A 21,606-nucleotide genomic window follows, 5' to 3' on the forward strand; every position below is an offset into this window, starting at 1 on the left:
ACTGCACCTGGCAAATAGCACATATTTGATCTTTAACACAAGAGGTAAATACCAATTCTGCAGTACATAGTAAAAACTCATAATCAGTGTTATGTGGTATTTCCCCCAACCAAGTGGATCTCTATTTACCGAATGAGTTAGTTTGGCTGTTTTTAACACCAAACCCTTAACTGAGGCCTTAGCAGTATTCCTATTTCTACCCAGCAACAGCTTTCATATTAAATGTGGCAGATGAACACTAACAATAACCAGAAAAACTTACATTGGACAATAAAATAGACTGTCATTGGATAATACAATGGACTGTGAAATCTATCCCCTATTGATTTTTAATATCTTACATTTGTTTGCAACCTTGAGGAGCAGTGCTTGGGAGGATTCTGAATACTTGTGAACCCAAAATATTTTATTTTATTGTTATTAGCATTTGCCTTGACAGTATGCATGATACATGTATACAACAATTGCCTATGTGCAGCCCAGCACTAAACCACAATAAAATCATTACAAATCATCAATCTATTAAAACAAGGATAAAAATATAAGATCCAATCTTTACTTCTGCCTTATCATGACTATCATGGCAGTGTAATAAGTTACAAAACATAAAAACACACTATTGGCACACACAACAAGTGAAAATAATAATAGACTAAGACCAGCCTGATCTTCCCTTATTCTTCAGTTTCCCAATCATGATCCAAGCACTCCAGATATACATGGAAACTGTGCAATAGATCACTGGGTGGTCCATCCTACAACACAGGTCTAAGGCATCTGCACCATTCAATACATTATAAGCACTGAATAGGGGAGTAAGCCATTTCCTCCAGGTGCCCAATGTGTTTGTGCAGGATAACATAAAATGGGTAATGTTTTCCTTTTCCCCACTAGCACAGTCACAAAGATCATCACCCACAGCGTTACTCCATCTAGCAGTGTATGTTGTTACGGTGAGCGAGTCCACAAGTGGAACTTGACACGTGGCGCACGACTTACCTCAGGGTAAGTGTCATCTGATCGGGTTCTAATCAGCATGAGCTTTTGAAATCCTTGTACCAAAGATCCAATGCTGCTAGAGTTGTAGACATTTTGGGTTTATGCTGCCAGTAGGCCTCCTCGATCCTAATGTGTGTCTGCCCATTATTCACAGAGGGATCCTCATAAATAATCTCATGTTTGAGTCACTTTAGCATGCTTCAAACATGTTCCCACCAAGGCTTCCTGTTTGTTATAGGATGGTAAGCTACCACTCTGATATATTCCAGGTGTATGTACCTGCATGGTGAGTCCGATGTTGGCAAACTCAGTTTATCGAAGTGAGGGCGATGATGTCCGAAATGGGTTTAATGCCCAATTCCAGGTGGAGTGCAGCTAGGGGCGTACCCAGCCCCACGGATAATATTGATCTTAAAACCTTTTCTCTATTTTCTGGATTGTAGACACATTTATAAAACCCCAAATAGAGGCTCCATATCTTGCTACTGACACTGACTTTGTTCTGTATACATGCAATGGCGTGCTCAAGTACTCCCCCCTAACCGCTACCTTCTTTAGCATTGCCGCTGCCTTTTCCCTGGGCTGGCTCCAAGCCCTATCGTATGCCAAGGTATTGAAAATAGTTCACCCATTCCAGCATCTCGATATTCACATAAAAGGAGCATCTTAGCACAGACTTTGGTTTAATTATCATAGATTTAGTTAATAATCAAATGTTTTCACAAACAATAGTCAACAAACCCCTTGATCACCTTGAGCATTGAAAGCTCGGTGAGAGATAACAGGACCACATCATCCGCAAATAGTAACACAGAGATCCTCCTATTACCAAGTCTCAAGCTATCCAGCTTTAAGCTGTCTAGATATGAGCCTACATCATACAAAAATAATGAGGAGAACAAGGGAGCTAAAACACACCATTGGCTCACACCTGTTTCCTCCTTGGGCACATGTCGTATCTGAGCTATTGTGTCTTTATGAAAGCTTTGCATGACTGTTAGCAAGTACTCATACAGCCCCTGCTGCTGCATCACCAACCGTAGTGGGTCTCTATCCACTGAGTCAAAAGTTGACTTTAAATCAATGAAGGGGGAGGGGGACCCTCCTTTGCCTAACATCATTTATGCAGATGGAATATAAGCACATGGCCTGGTAAATCCTTCCATATCCCTCATGAAGCCTGCTAGGTTGTCTGATAGAATTTGTTTTAGATTTTACCCACTCTTGCAAGCGGTTAGAGAGGGCTCTCCCATAGAGCTTGCCCACACCATCAAATAATGATATTGAGCGATAGTTGGATGGATCCATTCTCACACCTTTCTTTAACATTGAGACAATTATCACCGTATGCCATGATCTAGGAGTGTTTTGGTACAAGATTGGGGCCCACTGCTTTTTTTTGCCTTTGTTGTAGAATAACCTCTTCTACCTCAGCATCTAAAAAGTACCAACTGTCCATTCCTGTAGGTGACTGAGTAAGCAGGGTTGTAGTCTGTTGGGGACTATTTTCAGGCGTCTCAGTGGCATAAAGCCTAGTAAAGGGTGAAACCCACTCCCATGCCCCTATGCACATGGCCTACTTATCCCACTCTGATTATATCCCCATGTAATAAGTGACCAAAAGCTCCTAGAATTCTTATCCCTAGCCTCTTGTTTCTTCTTTTCCCAGGTCTTAAGGTGCATTTCATGCTTCTTTTCCCAGATCAACTCTTTATAATCTTGTCCCAAACTAATAAAATTCTCCTTTAAATCAACGGCCTCATAGCGTCTCACCAAAGAATTTGGCAGATCCTTCTTCCTGATCCAATATTTACGATCAAACCATTTACCAATACGGTTCTTGCCGCTCCCATAATCAACACTCTTGGAAGTCATCATGAAGGGGGATGTCTTAACATTAATTTTAATTAGTTCAGATAGGACCAATGCCCTGTTATCATCACTCTCGTCTAGCCATATCAGCAATAGTTGTTCAACACTAGAGTGGATTGCGTTCCTCAGGTACGAGGTGAAGTGCTTGTATTTTTCGTGGTTCCACTTAATTGCCCTTCTAATGCATTGCTTGGATTCTCGCATGCGTTATCCTTAACAACTACATCATGAAAAGGGAATTTCACATTTTTCCCAACACAAGCGTATGCAGCGAGTGGATTTTTAGTCACTATCTTTGCAGTGAAATACCCACATATTCCTCACTGTTAGCCAGGCGTCCGTGTTTACAAAATTAAAATCTAAAATAGATGTGCCCCAGTTGCCATATTAAGTCACATTAGAAGGAGTAGGATCATTAAGGAATCTTAATTCACAGGTTAGCATCACAGAACTGAGCTCTTGCTTTGAAGTCTTACTACCCATAGTTCCTCCCATAACCGCTTTGGCTACTCCACATGCTGGAACTACCTTGGGGAGTGAATTTCTTTGTGCATCACATCCCAATACATTATTAAAATCTCCTTATACTATTATGGTGTGCTGTGTCTTGCTGTGCTGCCCAATGCTAAAATGCCATAAATGAGGTACTAACTGTGTAAAAAGCCATGCTGATTCTGGATGTGTAGTAGCATCGGTGGGTTTCGGAGTGGATAGGATCACCTCAACTTCTTAAATAGAGGGATGGAGTAGAGGGAACTGTATCTAATGTTGAAGATATGACTACTTGAAAGGGAGATTTTTTGATTCGGACTCACTCCTTGTCTACAGAGAAATGATGAAGGTCTTCACAGAGCTCTGGTAAGGGTTGTGATTCTGAATATCTGCTTTTCTTAATCCGAAGGCTCTTGAGTGATTTTCATCGAAACTGGCTAAGATCAAAAGTGAGGAATTCTAGCTAATGACACCTATATGTGTCTTAAGAATATGTGACTATCCTATTGAACATATAATAAAGTCTAGTGCCAGTTACTGCCTCTGTAGGTCCTGAAGGAGAAGGCCAGTGCTGTTGGGAATTGCCGGTTAGTAAGAACTAGGAGATTTTCAGCATTTTCATGATACAACTGCTGCATATTAGAATTAATTTGGTTGATAAATTTCTCTTGACTCTGAACAATCCAAAAAGTGTATATATTTCATGAAACGTTATATTATGTAATATTCTTGCTGTATGTAGGTATATAATGGTTTTATGGAGACTTATTTGTTTGATTGATTAAGATATCAAATAGTTTAACCTTGACATGTTATTTAATAAATTATTACCTTCATTAGATTAATAAGTATGTATTATATTTATTATTGAGAGTTGTTTATGCTTTAAATCCTGGAATGCACCAAGTGCTCTTGGATATACATCGGGCCAGATTTTTATTTACAAACCCTATGCTCTGTGTTTGCGTGACAAAAGTAACGGCGACAAGCGCAAAACGTTTTGTTGGATTCAATTTCCAGTGCAAAAAGGATACTCTTCCAGTTCAAAATCTATGCTAGACTCACACAGATAGATGCACTAGGTGCAAAGAGGTGTGGGCATGGCACTCAGCTATCAGATTGTGCACCGGCGCTAGGGAAAGGGAAGGAGAGTGCCATCTCTCTGTAGATATGGTGCTCTCCTGCTCTCTCCTTGTCCGCAACGCAGCGAAGGAACTTTGTGCGCTGCACTGTGTTGCCTGGCATCTTGGGAAAGCTGACCCTACATCTGTTTCTGAAATCTCATTGTGATATTGTCCCTTTAATATACAAAGCACTATGGGTCAGATGTATGACTGTTTTCAGCAGTCCTAAACTGATAATAGGGCTGGTTGCGACTGCTAAAACGGCTTCTGGCATGTACTAATCCGATTTTGCGATTCCGTGCCCTATTACTGACTAGCAAAATAGGGTTTGAAAGTCACTATTAGGTAGGGCCATGCCAAGGGAGTCCATTCCTAATAGCAAGTCTTAAGGGCATGTACGATTGATTTGCAAACTGAATACTGTTGCCAAACAATTGTAGGTTACCACTTACTTCAAGTAGGTGGTAAGTCAGTCACAAATGGGAACGGGTCCCCTGAGCCCTCCCCCTTTGTGACTGGCAGCGAAAATGATTTTTAAGCACAGGCTGTGGTCCCACGGACCACTGCCTACTCTTAAAAAATGAATCAGAAACGTTTAATTTTTCTTTTTCATCCCCTTTTCCTTTAAGGAAAATAGGCTGCATTTAAAACAATGTTACTTTATTTTAAAGCAAACATAGGCATAGATGCATCAAGGTAAAATCTGCTCGCAAATGGGCAGATTCTCAGAATCTGCCTCTTTGCAACCAGTATTTTTGCATTTGAGATGCATCATCCCAAATGCAAAAATCGCAAATTAAGAAATCACAAAATTGTGAATACTTGCATTTAAGGAATCTCAAATTGAAATTCCTTAAATGCAATGTATTAAAGTTAAAAAAATAGCTATTTCGCGAATAGGGTCGCAAATTACCATGAAGTTGAACTTCATGGTAATTTGCAAAAACTTTGACAAAATGCACTGAAGTGCATTTTTCAAAGTTTAATTTTACACACAAACATGCCCCTAGGGCATGTGTGTGTGCAAGATATAGGCGTAAATAACAAGGACCCCCTGCTAGACAACTGGATTTGTTATACAGGGAAAATAGACAATGTAATAACAGCAAACAAGTAGATAATGAAGCCAGGGAGAAACAACATGTAGGAAGCACAGCAACCAATTAAAAAGTACAAAATTGAATTTATATGTAAATGTACATATTGTTATTGTTATTGTTATTGTTAGTTTAGATTTGTAACGCGCTCAATCACCTACAGGCCTCTAAGCGCATTGGAAATAGATGTTGTTACAATAACTTAGCTTCACTCCTCCGAGAGACACCACTACAGGCCTACATTGCGGTCAGGGCTCTTCTGAACAGCAATGTTTTCAGGGATTTCCTGAAACGTAGGAGATTCACCTCCCTGCGTAGCCCCTCAGGCAGCTTGTTCCATAGCTGAGGGGCCAAAACAGAGAAGGCTCTCCCTCCCTTGGTCACTAATTTATAGCGGGGGCAAACCAGTAGCTGAGAGTCTGATGATCTGAGTGTTCTCTTCGGACTGTATACTTCCAGACGGGCTTTAATATATGCCGGCGCATGGCCATAAATCGCCTTATGCGCTATACAGAGGCTCTTAAACTCAACCCTCTCTTTAACAGGGAGCCAATGAAGATTTTGGAGTAGAGGGGAGGCCTTTGTTCGTCTGGGTACTCCGAAGATCAGTCGTGCGGCGTCATTCATTACGACTTGAAGTCTGTTTGTCAATGTTTTTGGGAGGCCAAGATACAGGGCATTCCCATAGTCGATCCGTGAAATGACGGTTGCTGCTACAATTGAGCGCATCATAGAATGAGAAAGGAGGGGGGCTAACTTTCTCAACTGTCTAATGATGTTCGTGCAGGTTCCAACAACGGCGGAAATTTGGCTGCACATTGACAGATCACAATCTAGTTTAATCCCCAAACTCTTCACGTTGGCACTAGGTTTTGGGGCTGATCCAAGCTCTGCAGGCCAATACAGATCACTCCACGGAGAGGTGGAGAAGGAATTGCCAGTACCTCGGTCTTATCCGGGTTGATCTTTAGTAGGTTTTCCGTCATCCACCCCACGGTAAACCTCAAGATGTTTTGAGCTTGGATTTGTGCTGTCCCTGTATTATCAATGCTCAGCACAAGCTGAGTGTCGTCAGCATAGTTGAAGACTCTGCAACCCATCTCAGCCAAAGACGCAATCAGGGGCTGCAGATAAAGGTTGAACAGGAGAGGGGACAGTGTGGAACCCTGCGGTACCCCGCACTCTAAGAATCCCACCTCTGATAACGACTCCCCCAGTTGTATCCTCTGTGTCCTTCCCAAAAGGAAAGATTGCAACCACTTAAAGGCCAAGCCTTTGATCCCAAAGGCCTCCAGTCTTCCCAGGAGCAGGTCATAGCTGACGGTATCGAACGCCGCTGACAGGTCTAATAAAATCAGGGCGCTCGGTTTTTTGCCGTCAGCCATGCCTCTCAGTTCATCTAGCACCGAGAGCATCACTAGCTCGGTGCTATGGTGCGCTCGAAACCCCGCCTGTCGTTCATGCAGTAAGCTATGGGATTCGAGATACAGGGATATTTAAGGTAAAAACATTTTAAACTCAAAAAACATAAACATAAGAACAAATTAAGAAACCAATTAATTCAATACAAAGGGATTATCTTTCTAACACGATTACACAAAAATTCATAAAACAGTGGCAGAAATAATCATCGACGCGCGTTACGGCGTTTTAACGAGAACGTCTTCCTCAGGAGCCACATTAAAATCTGAAAAACATATGTAAAATGAATTAAAAACAGTATTATCACTCCTATCATCAATATACTAATATATATACCTGAAGCTATACCTAAAGCTGTGCTTACCAAACAATTCTTCCCTACTTGTGCAGTTAATAAATATAACTGCACAAGGAACAACCTAGATAATTTATATTTGAGCAGTGTCATATTGATTGGGCAGTACAAGACATGGATTAAGGACCCCCATTAAAGTAAGTTCACACAAGGAACTACCAATACTCATTATCAATGATCAAAAACTGTGGGCATTCGTCATTTAACCCAGGTGCAACCACACATATTGATTCAACAATCGGTAAGATTCATATAACTTAGAGGCCAATAGAATTTAGACTAGCTTGGGGCTCCTTTATTTTTATGTAAAGACAACTAAATGCTTTCATCGATCTTCCCTGCCAGCACTAAAATCTCTACGGCCCGCTGATATAAATTAACTGCGGAATCATGTGTCTGAATCAGCGAATATCTTGTATGCATCAATTAATTTAGGTAAGCAAAACAGGCCCAACATATCCAAGCACTGAACAAATAGGATATGTATTTTTTTGATGTATCCTGAATAGGAATGTTTTGATTGCCACAGATTAAAACTTTATTGGAGTAAAAAGTGACTGCGCCTACTTGACAACAAGAAATATATTTCTATTCCAACTGTGACACTTATCTAAGGAATACGGAGTGAACAGTTTCACCTATGTTCCCCTTGGTCAGGTATGTTTACAAATAAATAAGAATGCCCACAGTTTTTGATCATTGATAATGAGTATTGGTAGTTCCTTGTGTGAACTTACTTTAATGGGGGTCCTTAATCCATGTCTTGTACTGCCCAATCAATATGACACTGCTCAAATATAAATTATCTAGGTTGTTCCTTGTGCAGTTATATTTATTAACTGCACAAGTAGGGAAGAATTGTTTGGTAAGCACAGCTTTAGGTATAGCTTCAGGTATATATATTAGTATATTGATGATAGGAGTGATAATACTCCCCTGTGTGTTTTGAATTCATTTTACATATGTTTTTCAGATTTTATTGTGGCTCCTGAGGAAGGCGTTCTCGTTAAAACGCCGAAACGCGCGTCGATGATTATTTCTGCCACTGTTTTATGAATTTTTGTGTAATCGTGTTAGAAAGATAATCCCTTTGAATTGAATTAATTGGTTTCTTAATTTGTTCTTATGTTTATGTTTTTTGAGTTTAAAATGTTTTTACCTTAAATATGTACATTTACAAATAAATTCAATTTTGTACTTTTTAATTGGTTGCTGTGCTTCCTACATGTTGTTTCTCCCTGGCTTCATTATCTACTTGTTTGCTGTTATTACATTGTGTGCAAGATATACCCATATGCAGATTTCAGGGGTGCAACAGGGTGTCCTTTTGACACCCTGGCACCCTTGAAATTGCAATCTCAATTGGCGATTCTCTAATTGAGAATCGCAAATTGAGATTGTCTTCCCATTCATTCCTATGGGCTCTAGGACCATAGGAATGAATGGGGAGGTCTCAAAAAATCTCAATTAGAGTTTCGCAAAATGAAATGTTCGTACAACTGGCCCTATTTTTATTATCAATAATTAGACTTTTTATTAAAGTATAAAATGGAAAAAGTAAATAAATAAATCCATATTTAGTGTTTATTTAATATCGACTTAAGGGAAGTTTTCAATCTAGAACAGTCATTCATTCTGTAACATGGGACATAAAACACTGATTCTAGTAGATCGTGAAATCTAGCTGAAATCAAGACGTCCAGGAACATTTTCATTTTTATTTTCAGATTAATAGTTCAAAATTTGATATTACTATCTATATGGAAAAACAAACACAAGGATTTTAGCAAGTAATACTTTTTTTCCAAAATAGGTCTGTTTCTGGTTGTCATATTAATTTCGGGAACCCCTCAGTCAAGTTCTTGTCAGCTAAGAGGACTAGGCGTATGCCGCAGCATAGTTTTAGTCCTGCGTTTGCAGCAAGAGTTTTCATTAGACTTACCAGCCCTGTGGAGGACAAACGACTGTTTTGAATTCCCCACTGAAACAACATGATATTTTTGCTGAAAATGCTCAAAGTGGAAGCATGTTTGTCAAACATGGTAATCTGGCCCAACAATCGTTTGCTTTTAGGAACAAAAATGGCATATGGAAAATAAATGTCCATGCCACATTTAGGGGCCCATTATGATGTCGGGCGGATTGCCCCCGCCAGGCTGGCGGTGGCCACCGCCAGCCTGGCGGGGGCAATCCGCCCGACATCCACTAGTGATTTCCCCCCGGCATATTAGTTTGGTGGGGGGGACCTGGGCGGACGGAAACACCCTCCGCCGCTTTTCTGCCCCAGTCGCCTTGCGGCCGTGGTGGAAAAGGAATAATATGGTGGCGGTGTCTATCAGACACCGCCAGCCATATTATGATAGGCATTTTTCAATGCCTTTCCGTGGCGGCATTGGAAAGGCATGACGACTTCACTCTGGGGACCCCCTGCGGGCCCCCAGAGTGAAGGCGAGTAGGGGGGTGCACACGGGGAGGGTACCTGTGGTACCCCTCTGCATTTGCATAATCAAAGCGGCAGGCACAGCACGGTGCCTGCCGCTTTGATTATGCAAATGCAAAAGTGCTTTTTAAGCATTGACAATGCGTGACATGCAGGATGTGCCCGCCACTGTGGCGGGCACATCCTAATACCCCCCACGGGACCCCCCCCTTATGGCGGGCGGTCCCTATTACCACGAGGATGGCCGGTGGGCAAAGTCCGCCCGCCATCCTAATAACCCCCTTAGTGTTTTCACTCAGAATTAGAAGGATATTTTTGATATTTTTCTGAACAGGACCCATATGCCCTGCATGGTGATTCTAGGCAGGACACCACAGCATTGAACACCCTATTGAAAATTGGGTGGGCCTTCCAATGCCGTCACCTAGCAACACAGTGCTGGCTGAACGGGCATCATAGGCTCTCTGATGGGTAGGACCAGCTGAATCTTTCCGTCGGAGGCCAAGCAGCTCCCCTCTGCTAAATGATGTGCAGAAACAAGAGCTGGGCAGACACTGATGTCTTGCCTAGATCTCATAACTAAATATGAAGGTATCCAGACCTACATTTTATTTCTGGGCCAAAAGCCCCAGTACGCCCTACTTTTATCACTAGACCTATAATGCTGTGTGAGGATAGTCATATTAGTAAACATTTTCCTAAAAAGATGTCTACGTAAACTTTGGAAGTTGAGTGATAGTTGGTCCACAAACGTGTTTATAGGAATGATCACAAGCCTGGGTTTCACATCTAATGCTGCTCTTCTGTCTCTTGCAGAGCCTGGGCATCAACAACTCTCATGACCGCACTCTGATCAAACGTAAACTAAAGGAGATGAATGCTGCTGTGGAAAAGGAGAAGAAAGCACAGGAGAAGGTGGAGAAGCAGAAGGAGAAGCAGAGGAAGAAAGAGCAAGATCTGGCTCATAAAAAGAGTTAGAGCAGAGAAGACTCCTGACCAAGGCCTGGAGAGGTGGACGTGGGGGAAAAGGGCTTCATGGAGCCCAGTACCGGAGCCGGAGACGCAGACAGCACCCCACTAGAACAGGGCACCTTTCCAGGGTGGAATGTGACGGTTCTTGGGCTAACTGATGGGGGTTGTGTTTGGTTGAGAAGGGGCAGGTGTTCTTTCTCAACAGACTTCATAAACTCATACCCATCAGGCGCATCTTTCCTGCCCAGCTGGTAGTTGACTCTCACAAAGAAAAGAATGAGTATTTCAATCACTCGTCCGAAACGCCAACCCATGCTTGGGTCACTCATCATGCGTGGCCAAAACTGTTTATTAAGGATGTTGGCCAGCTGGCATCAGAATGGGCCAGTGCATCCTGCTTCGCTGAAGGAAAAGGAAGTCCTCCTAGTCTCCACAAAATGTTGGAGGGCTGCTCATGCTCCCCGTTTACCTGATGCTGGAAATCTGCCTTGTAACCAATGAAGGCGAGCACTTCCGGCCATGGTGTGACATGAATAAACATAACGCTGCACGTTGCCAACACGCAATTTCTTCCTCACTTGTGGCAGGGTCTCAAGCGCTCTCTCCACCTTGCACATCACTAACATCACTAATAAACATGCTCTGCAGGAGATACCTTGTACTGTCTTTATCTTACACATTTCCATGCATCCAGGACATGGACCAGATTCATTCATTGCTGGCACATTCCATACAGGAGGATAAGGCACTGTTGCTGAACCCATAACCCCAGGCTATGATCCACATGCTTCTTGCAAACTTTCCCCCACTTTGGGACCCTCAACAGTGCTGTCTTAACACATGGGCACGCTGGGCAGTTGCCCGGGGCCTCGCGAAAATAGTGGCCCCATGCAGACCGGAATTTACCACTAATTTTCTGTTAAACATTTTTATTCCTGTGAGTAGGCAAATCCCAGTGCACTGCTTTGTCCGGAGGCCTATAATGCTATTAAGATGGCCCTGACACTCACCACCACATCTTTCACTAGCACACTGCTCCAGACACTGGAACCCACATGCTTCATGCACCTGAAGCCTCCAAACCAGAGGTGGGGATGTGAGTCTGCCACTTGCAACAACTCTGTACCTGATATAGAATAGAGCTCACACGAGCACCGTTACCTGCACTCTGTACCGGAGGATACTCTGACTACTACCACAGAGTCACACACTCAGTGCATCAATCAGAGAACCCTATCATGCCTTGAGTACTCTCACGCTTTACAACAGAAATCACTTGTCTAACACCCTTACTAACACTGCTTAAATTGTGCCTGTGGTTTGTTAGTGGTGAGCACGGGCACTCATGTTTAGGGACCAGGGCTGTTTTGTTCATCATGAGACTTCGACTCAGACCAAGATTGAGAAAGACAGAAAAAAGAGAAAGAAGGTGAAAGAGAATGATAGGAAAACAGTGACAAAGGAAGAAAGCGGAGAACAAAAAGAACAGGTGAGGGTGAGATGAAGAGACAGGGAATGTAGGGTGATGGATGAAAGAGACATGAGGTGGAACCAATCTTTGGTATTTAGAAATTAGATCATTCGGGTGCACCGGTTCTGGGCTCATACGAAACACATTGGGCCCCTTCACTTTTTTTTTCACAGCTCAAGCACTGCTTTCATGAACTCTGACTATCAAGCTCACTGCTGGTCCTCTAACCATTCGTGGCCATCAACCACCTTATTTAGCGCTGTCAGAACTCCTTCTTCGTAGAAGAGATTGTAGTTAGCAATTGCCAATATTAACGCAGCTTACAAGGTAACCCTAGCCTGCGGTTAGAGACAGTGCTCGACACTTTGCTGAATTTTGTAAATGACCTGACTGTTAAATCTTAGGGGCAGATTTACAATCCCCTTGCAACACTTTTGTACCAGCATTGCAACACTTTTTGTGACACAAAGGCGGTGTAAACAATGCACCACATTGCGGCCCATTTACAACGTGTCTCCTCTAGAGAGATGTGTCATGTTGTAAAGCCCTGCGCCACATTATACCTGCATCAGGTATAATGTATGCATGGTGTGCGTTCCCACGCAAGAAGCCATGTACAGCTGACACGGTGAAATTTACATTTGACTACGTCAATCTATGCCTTAACGGCGTCAAAATCCATACGCCTGCTAAGACCAGGCGTAAGGAATGACTCAGGTCTTTTTGAATGGGACTCGCGTATCTGTTATGGCGCAGTGCAGCAGTTGCATCACTTTCCTGAGCAACTCCAACAACGAGTTTCTTTTGTGCCAAAAGACGCATCTGTTAATCCTTGCGCCATGGAGCACTATATTTTAAATACAGCACATCCATGGTGGCACAAGGACATTTGGCGCTGGCGCAAGAAAACTGACGCATCTATGCAGATGCCTCAGTTCCTTGTAAATGAGGCCCTTAGTTCTGAAACCATGAGCCAGCACACACACGACTGGAAAACTATTAAACCACATTATTCTCCTCCTGTGAATTTATTTCTGTTAATAAATTCATCTCATTAACATGGTCTGAGCACTAGGGGGCTCCATCTAACATTAAGTTGCCAATCTCAAAGATTCCTCCACACTGGCTAACTGGAAAACCTTCTAGCAGGACACTATGACCTCAACATTTAGAGACTTTTCAACACATATCTGGTCCATCTCCACAGATAGTACCCTCAGTAATCTACATAATTTCAATGCCGCTTTGACGGCCGCACTTGATGCCACATTCCCAGTTCAGGAGCAGAAATCTCTTCCTATACGCAGAAGAAACAAACCCTCTTTTTTTCTTGAAATGAAACAAAATCTAAAATTAGCAGTCAGTAGAGATAGAGGAAGTGAGAAGGGGCTACTGTTGTGAATGAAGCTGGAGGCAAAGTAGAAGCAAACAAATAAACATGGAATAATTAAATTAAAGGGTTTAATAGAAATAGCAACCAAGAGAGAGGAGTGTAACTGTCTCCTGTGTCTCCAAGCAACTGACCTATTATGCAGGGCACGCATTCCTTTTATCCCCACACCTCAACGTTCCAGCCCATGCTGGCACACCTCCTAAGAACAATATTGAAAGGAAACATCCCACACATCTTCCCCTTTCTACAAAAGAAATGATAACAATAAATAACATAGGGTAATATTCAATGCAAAATATAATCATGAGACTAATAAGCATTTACGTATTCCACAATTGTTCCTATTTTTCCAAGGATGATTTTCCCTGATCAATAGAAGGATTTGCCTGCTTAGCTTCACCACACGGTACACTCTTGGTTAATGGTGTAGTCTCAACCATGCTCAGCCACAGGCAAGTCCAAAAACACAATACCATTGTCCACACCATTTTTCACACATATGTCCTTTGACCCTTCTATATAGAAACCCGATGGAGATTCCACTCAGTTCCACCAATCACCTGCATTCTTAAACATTTCACTAGCTTTCACAAGATCAGACCAACATGCTAATTCCTTTCCAGAAACCCTGGTTTTCCTGGTCGTACATAATCACCAACTTTCACCAATTATTTACTGCAAGATTCTCTTTTAGTGACCATATTTAGGGGCCAGATGTAGGAGCCCAAATACCGGTCGGTAACGGCCGAATTCAGCCGTTACCGACCGGTATTTGGTGATTGGTAAATTTACCGATTCTGTAAAATACTGAATCGGTAATGTTACCGATTCGGTAAAACCCAGATGTAGGTAGCACTGTTGACAGTGCTACAGGCCTTCAGGATTCGGTATTTTACCACCCAATCCGATTGGGTGGTAAAATACGAATTCAGGTGTACATGCACATCTGTGCATGTACACCTGTGCCATGTGGCACACAGACATGCCCTAAGGCATGTCTGTGTGCCACATGGCACACAAGCCTGTATTTGGGGTGCTAGAGGGTGTCAAAGTGACACCCCCTGCACCCTTGCAGGATTCGGTATTTACCGAATCGGTAAATACCGATTCGGTATTGCCCATTGATTCCTATGGGCTTCATGGCCCATAGGAATCAATGGGCAATACCGATTCGGTATTTACCGAATCGGTAAATACCGAATCCTACCGATTCGGTAATTCAAAAAGTAGAATTACCTACATCTGCCCCCTTCCTTTTTACCGACTCTTAAATACCGAATCGGTAAAATTCGGTATTTAAGAGTCGGTAAAAAGGAATTACCTACATCTGGCCCTAAGTTGTTTGTAAATCTTCACAGTCTTGCTTACATTTTGAAAGTCAATTTCAAAACTGCTCCCCTTCTAAGTTTTTTAACCACAATGGCACAAGCGTAGTATTTGGGTTTTCGTCCTCTTAGCAACTCCAAAGAATTCACCAAAGTCACAGAATTGGGAGTAGCTCTATAAGAAAACAACATAGCCTGTGGTGCTTCCCTCCAGTCGATTCCGCCCTTAGTTGCCAATTGAATAGCCTCCTTCACTACTCTGTTGAATCTCTCAACTTGGTCATTGGATTCAAGATGAAATAGAAATCCTCTTATCACTAAATCCCCATTTGGTAGAATAATCTTGAATATATGGACTAATAAACTGTGGCCCATTGTCAGGAACAATGTCTTGTGGAATTTCTTCTCTACAAAATAATTCAGCCCAAAATTCCCCTACTATTTCAGATATGGCTTCTTTAAGCATTTTAATCTCAGGCCACTTGGAAAAATAATCCACCACAACAATCCCAAATGGCAAATGGGCCAATCAAATCTATTCACAATTTCCTCCAACGTCCATCAGGAAGTTCAACTGGACATGATTCTGTAATCATTGGTTTAGCCGATTTGTCCCAATTAGAGCAAATATAACAAGATCTGACTTGCTGATCCACCATTGTGTCCATGCCTGGCATCTGAAAATGTTCCCATAACTGCCTCCTGTTGCCCGAAATTCCGATATACTTTCGAGGGCATGATGAAAAAATAATTCTCAAACTAATAGGAGGTACACATTTGTCCCCTCTCATGACTATACTATTTTCTATAGAAAGCTCTTCAAGTACCCTAAAATAACTCATGAATTCACCAGACATGCTACACTCATCTGCCATAATCACTGCACTCACATTCAAATCTGTTTCCATCTCCTTATCCCATTTCACTTTATCAAGGACTGCATTCTCGTTATTGTTGATATTGATATCCATATAGGAGAATGAAACCTCATATTCATCAGATTCCTGATTCTCCTCTCATCCGTTAAAGGTAGCCTTGACATACAACACGTATGAACTATGTTTTTACCAGGAACATGCTCAATCTTATACTGATGTACTTGTAACTTGGATGGCAATCTAGCTAACCTGGCTGTCATCCTACGACAACCACCAGGCAATGGCAAGAGGTTTGTGATCAGTTTTTAAGACAAATTTAGTTTCCCATAAAAACATCCGAAAATGCTTTGATTGTCAAGCAATCTCAAGAAGTTCCCTCTCTATTACAGAATAATTTCTTTCAGCATTACATAATATTCGAGGTGGATAGGAAACAATTCACTCTTTTCCATTCTCGCTTTGCATGAAAACAACTCTTAAAATAAAATTACTTGCATCCATTACTACCACACATTCTTCACCCACGACAAATGGTTTAAGACAAATGGGATTATTTACAAGAAACTGACTCATCTATGCATTAGAGTAGAGATGCGTTGGTTTCCTTGCACTGGGCAAGAACCCCTTGTGGTACCATGGATGCGTAAAATTTACAATATGGCGCACCAGAGCGCAAGGAGTGGCAGATGCATCAGAAATGTTGACGCATCTGTCTGCACAAAAGTCACACATTGTTGGAGTTGTGTTGCAAGCATGACGCAACTCCAGCAATGCTTGGGGGAAGCCTATATTCAATACACTGTGTCAATCCTTACACCTGCTCCAAGAAAGCATAATGTTGTGACGCTTTGGCGTCCTAGAAGTGGCGCAGTGAAATCTTGTAGATTTCACTGAGTCACTTCTACGAGGCTTAGTCGCATAGGAACGCCCACCTTGCATACATTATACCTGATGCATGTATAATGTGGCGCAGGGCTTTACAATGTGACATTTCTCCCTAGATGTGTCACGTTGTAAATGGGCAGCAATGTGGGACATAGTTCATGCCGCCGCTGCGTCACAAAAAGTGACGTAAAGGCAGAGAAAAAGTGTTGCAAGGGGCTTGTAACCCCAAAGTGCTTTAACAGTCAGGGTTTTCATTTCATTACATGTTTGGGTAATAGAATCAATCCATACAAATTTGACATTTTTCTTTAGTAAAACTCTAAAAACTTCAACTTTAGAAGCATAATTTTGAATAAATTTTGAGTAAAATTCTGTTAGTCCAAGAAAGGCTATCAATTGTTCTTTTGAACCAGCAATGGGAGATTTGAAAATAGTCAGAGATATTCCATGTCATGTTTACAAAATTTACATTTTGTCATATTTAAAGTCAAACCCTTGTTGGATAATGCTTATAGAATATTTTCTAGATTCCTATAATGTTCTGTTGTGTCCCATCCGAAAATCAAATGATCATCTTGGAAAGCTTTAGCACCAGGTAAGCCTTCAAGCGTCTCTTTCATTAATCTCTGAAACCCAGAAGCGGCACTGGCCAACCGAAAAGCCATTTTGCAGTTACAAAAGAATCCTTCCGGTGTGATGAATATTCTTGAATCACCATCCAACATGGCCTGATGGTAAACAACTACTGAAGAGAACCAAGGAGAACATTCCACCGGTTTAACTCCTTGGACGCTCATGACGAGCTCAGCTCGTCATGGTGTACACCTCCATACACTCATGACGAGCTGAGCTCGTCATGAACAATGGAATATCCAAAATGTCAGCACAGGAGGAAAATAACACTAGCATCGATGTGGTTAATAATCTCCTCTTTACACCAGTTATTTAGCATCACTTTGAACTTTACTGTGTACGGAAGTGGCACATTCTTAACCTTATGTCAAACTGGAACAGCATCTTCTTTGTGTATTAAATGGTATTTCAAGTCATGAAAGTCACCCAATTTCTCGCTAAACACATCCTTGTATTTTTGCTTTAAATCGTGTTCAAAATCATCCACTTGTGACGTTATTATCAAAGGATCAATCAATCAATTAATCAGGAGTTTGTATACCGCAGCTGCTCACCCGTGAGGGTCTCAAGGCGATGAGTGGGGGCTGCTGATCTGTCTGAATGTAGAGATTCAGTTGAAGAGCCAGGTCTTGAGATCCTTCCTGGATGTAGTACCTGAATTTGTGGTTTGGACCTGGTATCTAATCTGATGCCCGTCTCCTCTTGATGCGGCCACTCTAGCAAAGATTGTCCTTTCTTTTCTCATACACCTTGCCATGAGTAGGCCATCCTGAAAATACACAGTGGCCCAGAAATAGCCAGCTAAATCAATTTTATTACCAGTATACCCTCCAGGAGATACGTCAAGAGAAAGTAACCTTCTATTAGATCACAAATTATCAACAACATCTCTCAATAATAGTATACCAAGCATATGAATCAACAAGCACTGTAACAAGTCTCCCATCAGTTTTGATTTCACATGAAGGAAATCCTTTCTTCATATCTTCCCCACCCACACTCAATAAACCAGTTTTATTCTCGTATTATTTTTCAAACTTTGAGGCTTTATCGTTTTATTTAAGTGCCGAGTCTTGGGGACAGTCATGGAGGGGGAGTAGTGGGCATTGCTATCAGTGCGCATGTCGGTTTCACTGCCCGTCTTAGGATGGCCAAAATCAACATTTGCACTGATCTGTTTCCAACCGAGGTGCGTTGTTGGGTTGGAGACAGCAGGCACATGCTCTCAATCTCTCTGGGTCATACATTTCGGCCGCTCAAGCCAATCCTGATGCTGCTCTCATGCATAAGAGCAGCATCAGGATTGGCCGTAGGGGAGTAGAAGAGCGGCGATGCAGCGGTTAAATTGTTTTTTTAGGTCGACCCTAGCGGCAGTGCACATGCGCTGCTCGCTCTGCAATGCAAGCTGTATTAGGGTATGCACTAGCCGCCCCGCCCACTCCCCGCCCATATTTGTCATTGGCTTTGTGTCATTGTCCTTCTTAAATGGTGAATTCTGATTCGTAAATAGGCTTGTTAGTCCTGCCTTGGTACGGCCTTGTCTGCATTTGTTCCGGCCCATAACGACTGGACTTTTCACTTGGTTTGCTACAATGTCCACTTTGTCTAGTGGGTGAGCACTATTTTGTTTTAGGACACTGATGGGGACAATGCAGCTGCTTTTTTATGTTTTTGTATTTGCATGCTGAGTGCGGCGCCCGCTTTAGGGTCACCATGCTCAGTTTAAATGTTTTATTTTAAAACTTTGATGTTGAGCATGGTACCTGCTTCAGGGACACCGCGCTCGGTTTAAATTTTTTTTAACTTTCATACAGAGCACGGTGCCCGGTTCAGAGACAGCGCGCTTGGTTTCATTATTTATTTATTTTGACTTTAGTAATGAGCGCGGCACCCGCTTCAGGGACACTGTGCTTTCTTTTTTTTTTTTTTTTACTTTAAGGAGCGCAGCGCCCGCTTCATGGACACCGCGCTCTGCAATACAATAGTAAGTAAGTAAGTACATTTTATTATGTGTGATTAATTAAAACCTTTGCATACAGTTCTTTAACAATAAAATCAAAGAGCATTGCAGTAATACAAGGATTACAATGTTTACAATAGACTGCTTTCTGTAATACATGAAAACTTAAAATTAATCTTGAATGTACTTACATCCCTGACACAAGTTGCTGATTTTAACGTTCCGATGCCATTATAAGAAACCGTTGTGAGCTTTACGGGGCTGGCTCAAATGGTGCCCAAAACCATTTCATGGGACTAGGTTTTACCTGCTGAGAATACATTTTTTCAGTCCTAATGCTGTTAAGTCAAATAAAATTGTAAGGCGGCTGTTTAGCTGTACTAAAGTTGGATTAAAGCACAGCATTACCGCCTGCTTTCAGGTCCTTACTCCGTACTGGTTAAAGAATGGTTTTAACAAAGTTTTCCATATGTCCTTTAGCTTGTCACAAATACATATGATGTGAATGAGATTCTCCGTGCCGCAAGCTCACAGGCGGCAAGGCTGGTTCTCCTCCTCTTCTTTCCCAAGGCGGTAAAAACGGATTGATTGAACCGACTCCTGAGTGGAGTCTTAAGAATTTTTCCTTGGTCACATTCTTAGTTCCTGCCTTGCGATAGGGTTGGGGTTTAAGGACATCATCATTTTGTAGCAAAACCCAGCCATGGGCTCGTTTGGATAATGCTTTCTTGTCTTCTACGGCTGATACGAGACTTGTTGTCTTTGCTACTAGTTTTTGAAAACCGAGTGGCCCAATGAGGTGTTACAGGCGTCAGCCCGACCTAGTGTTAGTAGATTTCTGAAGGTACACGTTGGCTACCAGTTTTCCAGTGCAGTACAGCTCGACCCAGAGATGATTATTTAAGGACCCTATGTCAGCAGCTCTGATTTTATGCCAGCTTTTTACTAAGGCTCCCTTTCTTTCAACCGCCTGGTTTTGGAGACCTGAATTCCAGCTTAATTTGGGTCGGCAAAACATATTTGGGAAACTGGAAAATCGCTCGGTAGGAGGTTGATATTACACTATCGAGAATTGTTGCATCTCTTCCAATCAGAGTTTCACTACCATAAGTAATCGTAGGCTGCAATTTGGCTCATAGAACTTTAAAAAAAAAGGATCAAGTGTGAGGTCCGGTAGCACCTTCTTCAAGGGTTTTAGTGCTAAATAGGTCACTTCCTTCGCAGGCACTCCAGCTGCGGCTTGAAGGAGTTATTTTGATCTAAAAGCACGCCCAGATATTTATGGTTCGTTACTTGGTCTAGACGTTTATCGGCCAAATACCAGCTAGGGTATACCTTCTTATGATGGTTTACTGCCATAATTTTGGCATTTTTTAAGTTTATTTTTAGAGCATCCTGTTCCTAGAATTTGTGAGTTGCGTCTAGAAGGTGCTGAAGGCGGATGGGAGTCCGGCTGATCAGAACTAAGTCGTCAGTATATAGCAAGTTTGTCAATATCATACCACCTAGCTTCAGGGCGTGTGAAGAGCAACTATCCAATTCTCCTGGTAGGTCTGCCAGAAAAAGGCTAAATAACAAGGAGGCGAGAACACATCCTTGCTTTAACCCCTTTGTAGTGGTGATTCTGCTTGAAAGGTGCTTCTCAGCGCCTAGTTTAATTCTGATCCACGTATTAGTGTGCAGTTGTATGAGTTGGTCTAAGAGGGGTGGTGGTATCCCCCATCTGTCCAACTTATGCCAGAGCCTGGCACGGTCAACGTGATCAAAGACTGGTGAGTAGTCTATGAAGCAGAAATATAGGGGCTATTTACCCCGCTTCGCTGCATCCATAAGCATAGTTAAGGCTATTATATTAGTTATAGTGCCATGCCCTTGATGGCAACCTGTTTGAGTTATAGGTATAATGTGATTCGCAGAAGATCAGCTAGCCAAATCATTTAATATAATTCCCGTGTAGTATTTGGCCTCGGTGTCTATAAGGGCTATAAGGCGGTAATTGTTTGGAGCAGACCTCGCTCCTTGCTTATATATATGGCTAATGATTGAGTTTCTTCATGACTACGGACATGCTGTGGTTCTTAGAGCATGTCCTAACGCTGGAACCAGTGCATTGCACCAAAATTTGGGATCCTGTTTGTACAACATTGGTGGTATGCCTTTTGGGTCAGGGGCTCCCGCCAGTCTACCTCTGGCTATTTGTTTCCTTATTGCTGTAGCCAAGGAACCCTTTTGCTCGTCTTCTGCACTTAGTTGGCAATAAAGGCCTGGTGCTGTCTCCGGCTGCGTCT

The 21,606-nt window shown here is 42.2% G+C and overlaps 1 protein-coding gene across 3 annotated transcripts in view; it reads left to right on the top strand.

Annotated features, from left to right (window-relative positions):
* SAMD14 (sterile alpha motif domain containing 14) overlaps window positions 1-11,423 on the top strand; it is a 257,166-nt gene extending 245,743 nt beyond the window's left edge. For all 3 annotated transcript variants that reach the window (XM_086923963.1, XM_086923965.1, XM_086923964.1), the window contains one exon: window positions 10,618-11,423. In XM_086923963.1, coding sequence (XP_086780089.1) covers window positions 10,618-10,779 — 162 coding nt within the window. In that variant the 3' untranslated portion in view covers window positions 10,780-11,423. The remainder of the gene's footprint in view (window positions 1-10,617) is intronic.
* Window positions 11,424-21,606: the final 10,183 nt, after the last annotated feature.

Source organism: Lissotriton vulgaris, chromosome 5 (genome assembly GCF_964263255.1).
Source record: "Lissotriton vulgaris chromosome 5, aLisVul1.2, whole genome shotgun sequence".
Taxonomy (NCBI): Eukaryota; Metazoa; Chordata; class Amphibia; order Caudata; family Salamandridae; genus Lissotriton; species Lissotriton vulgaris.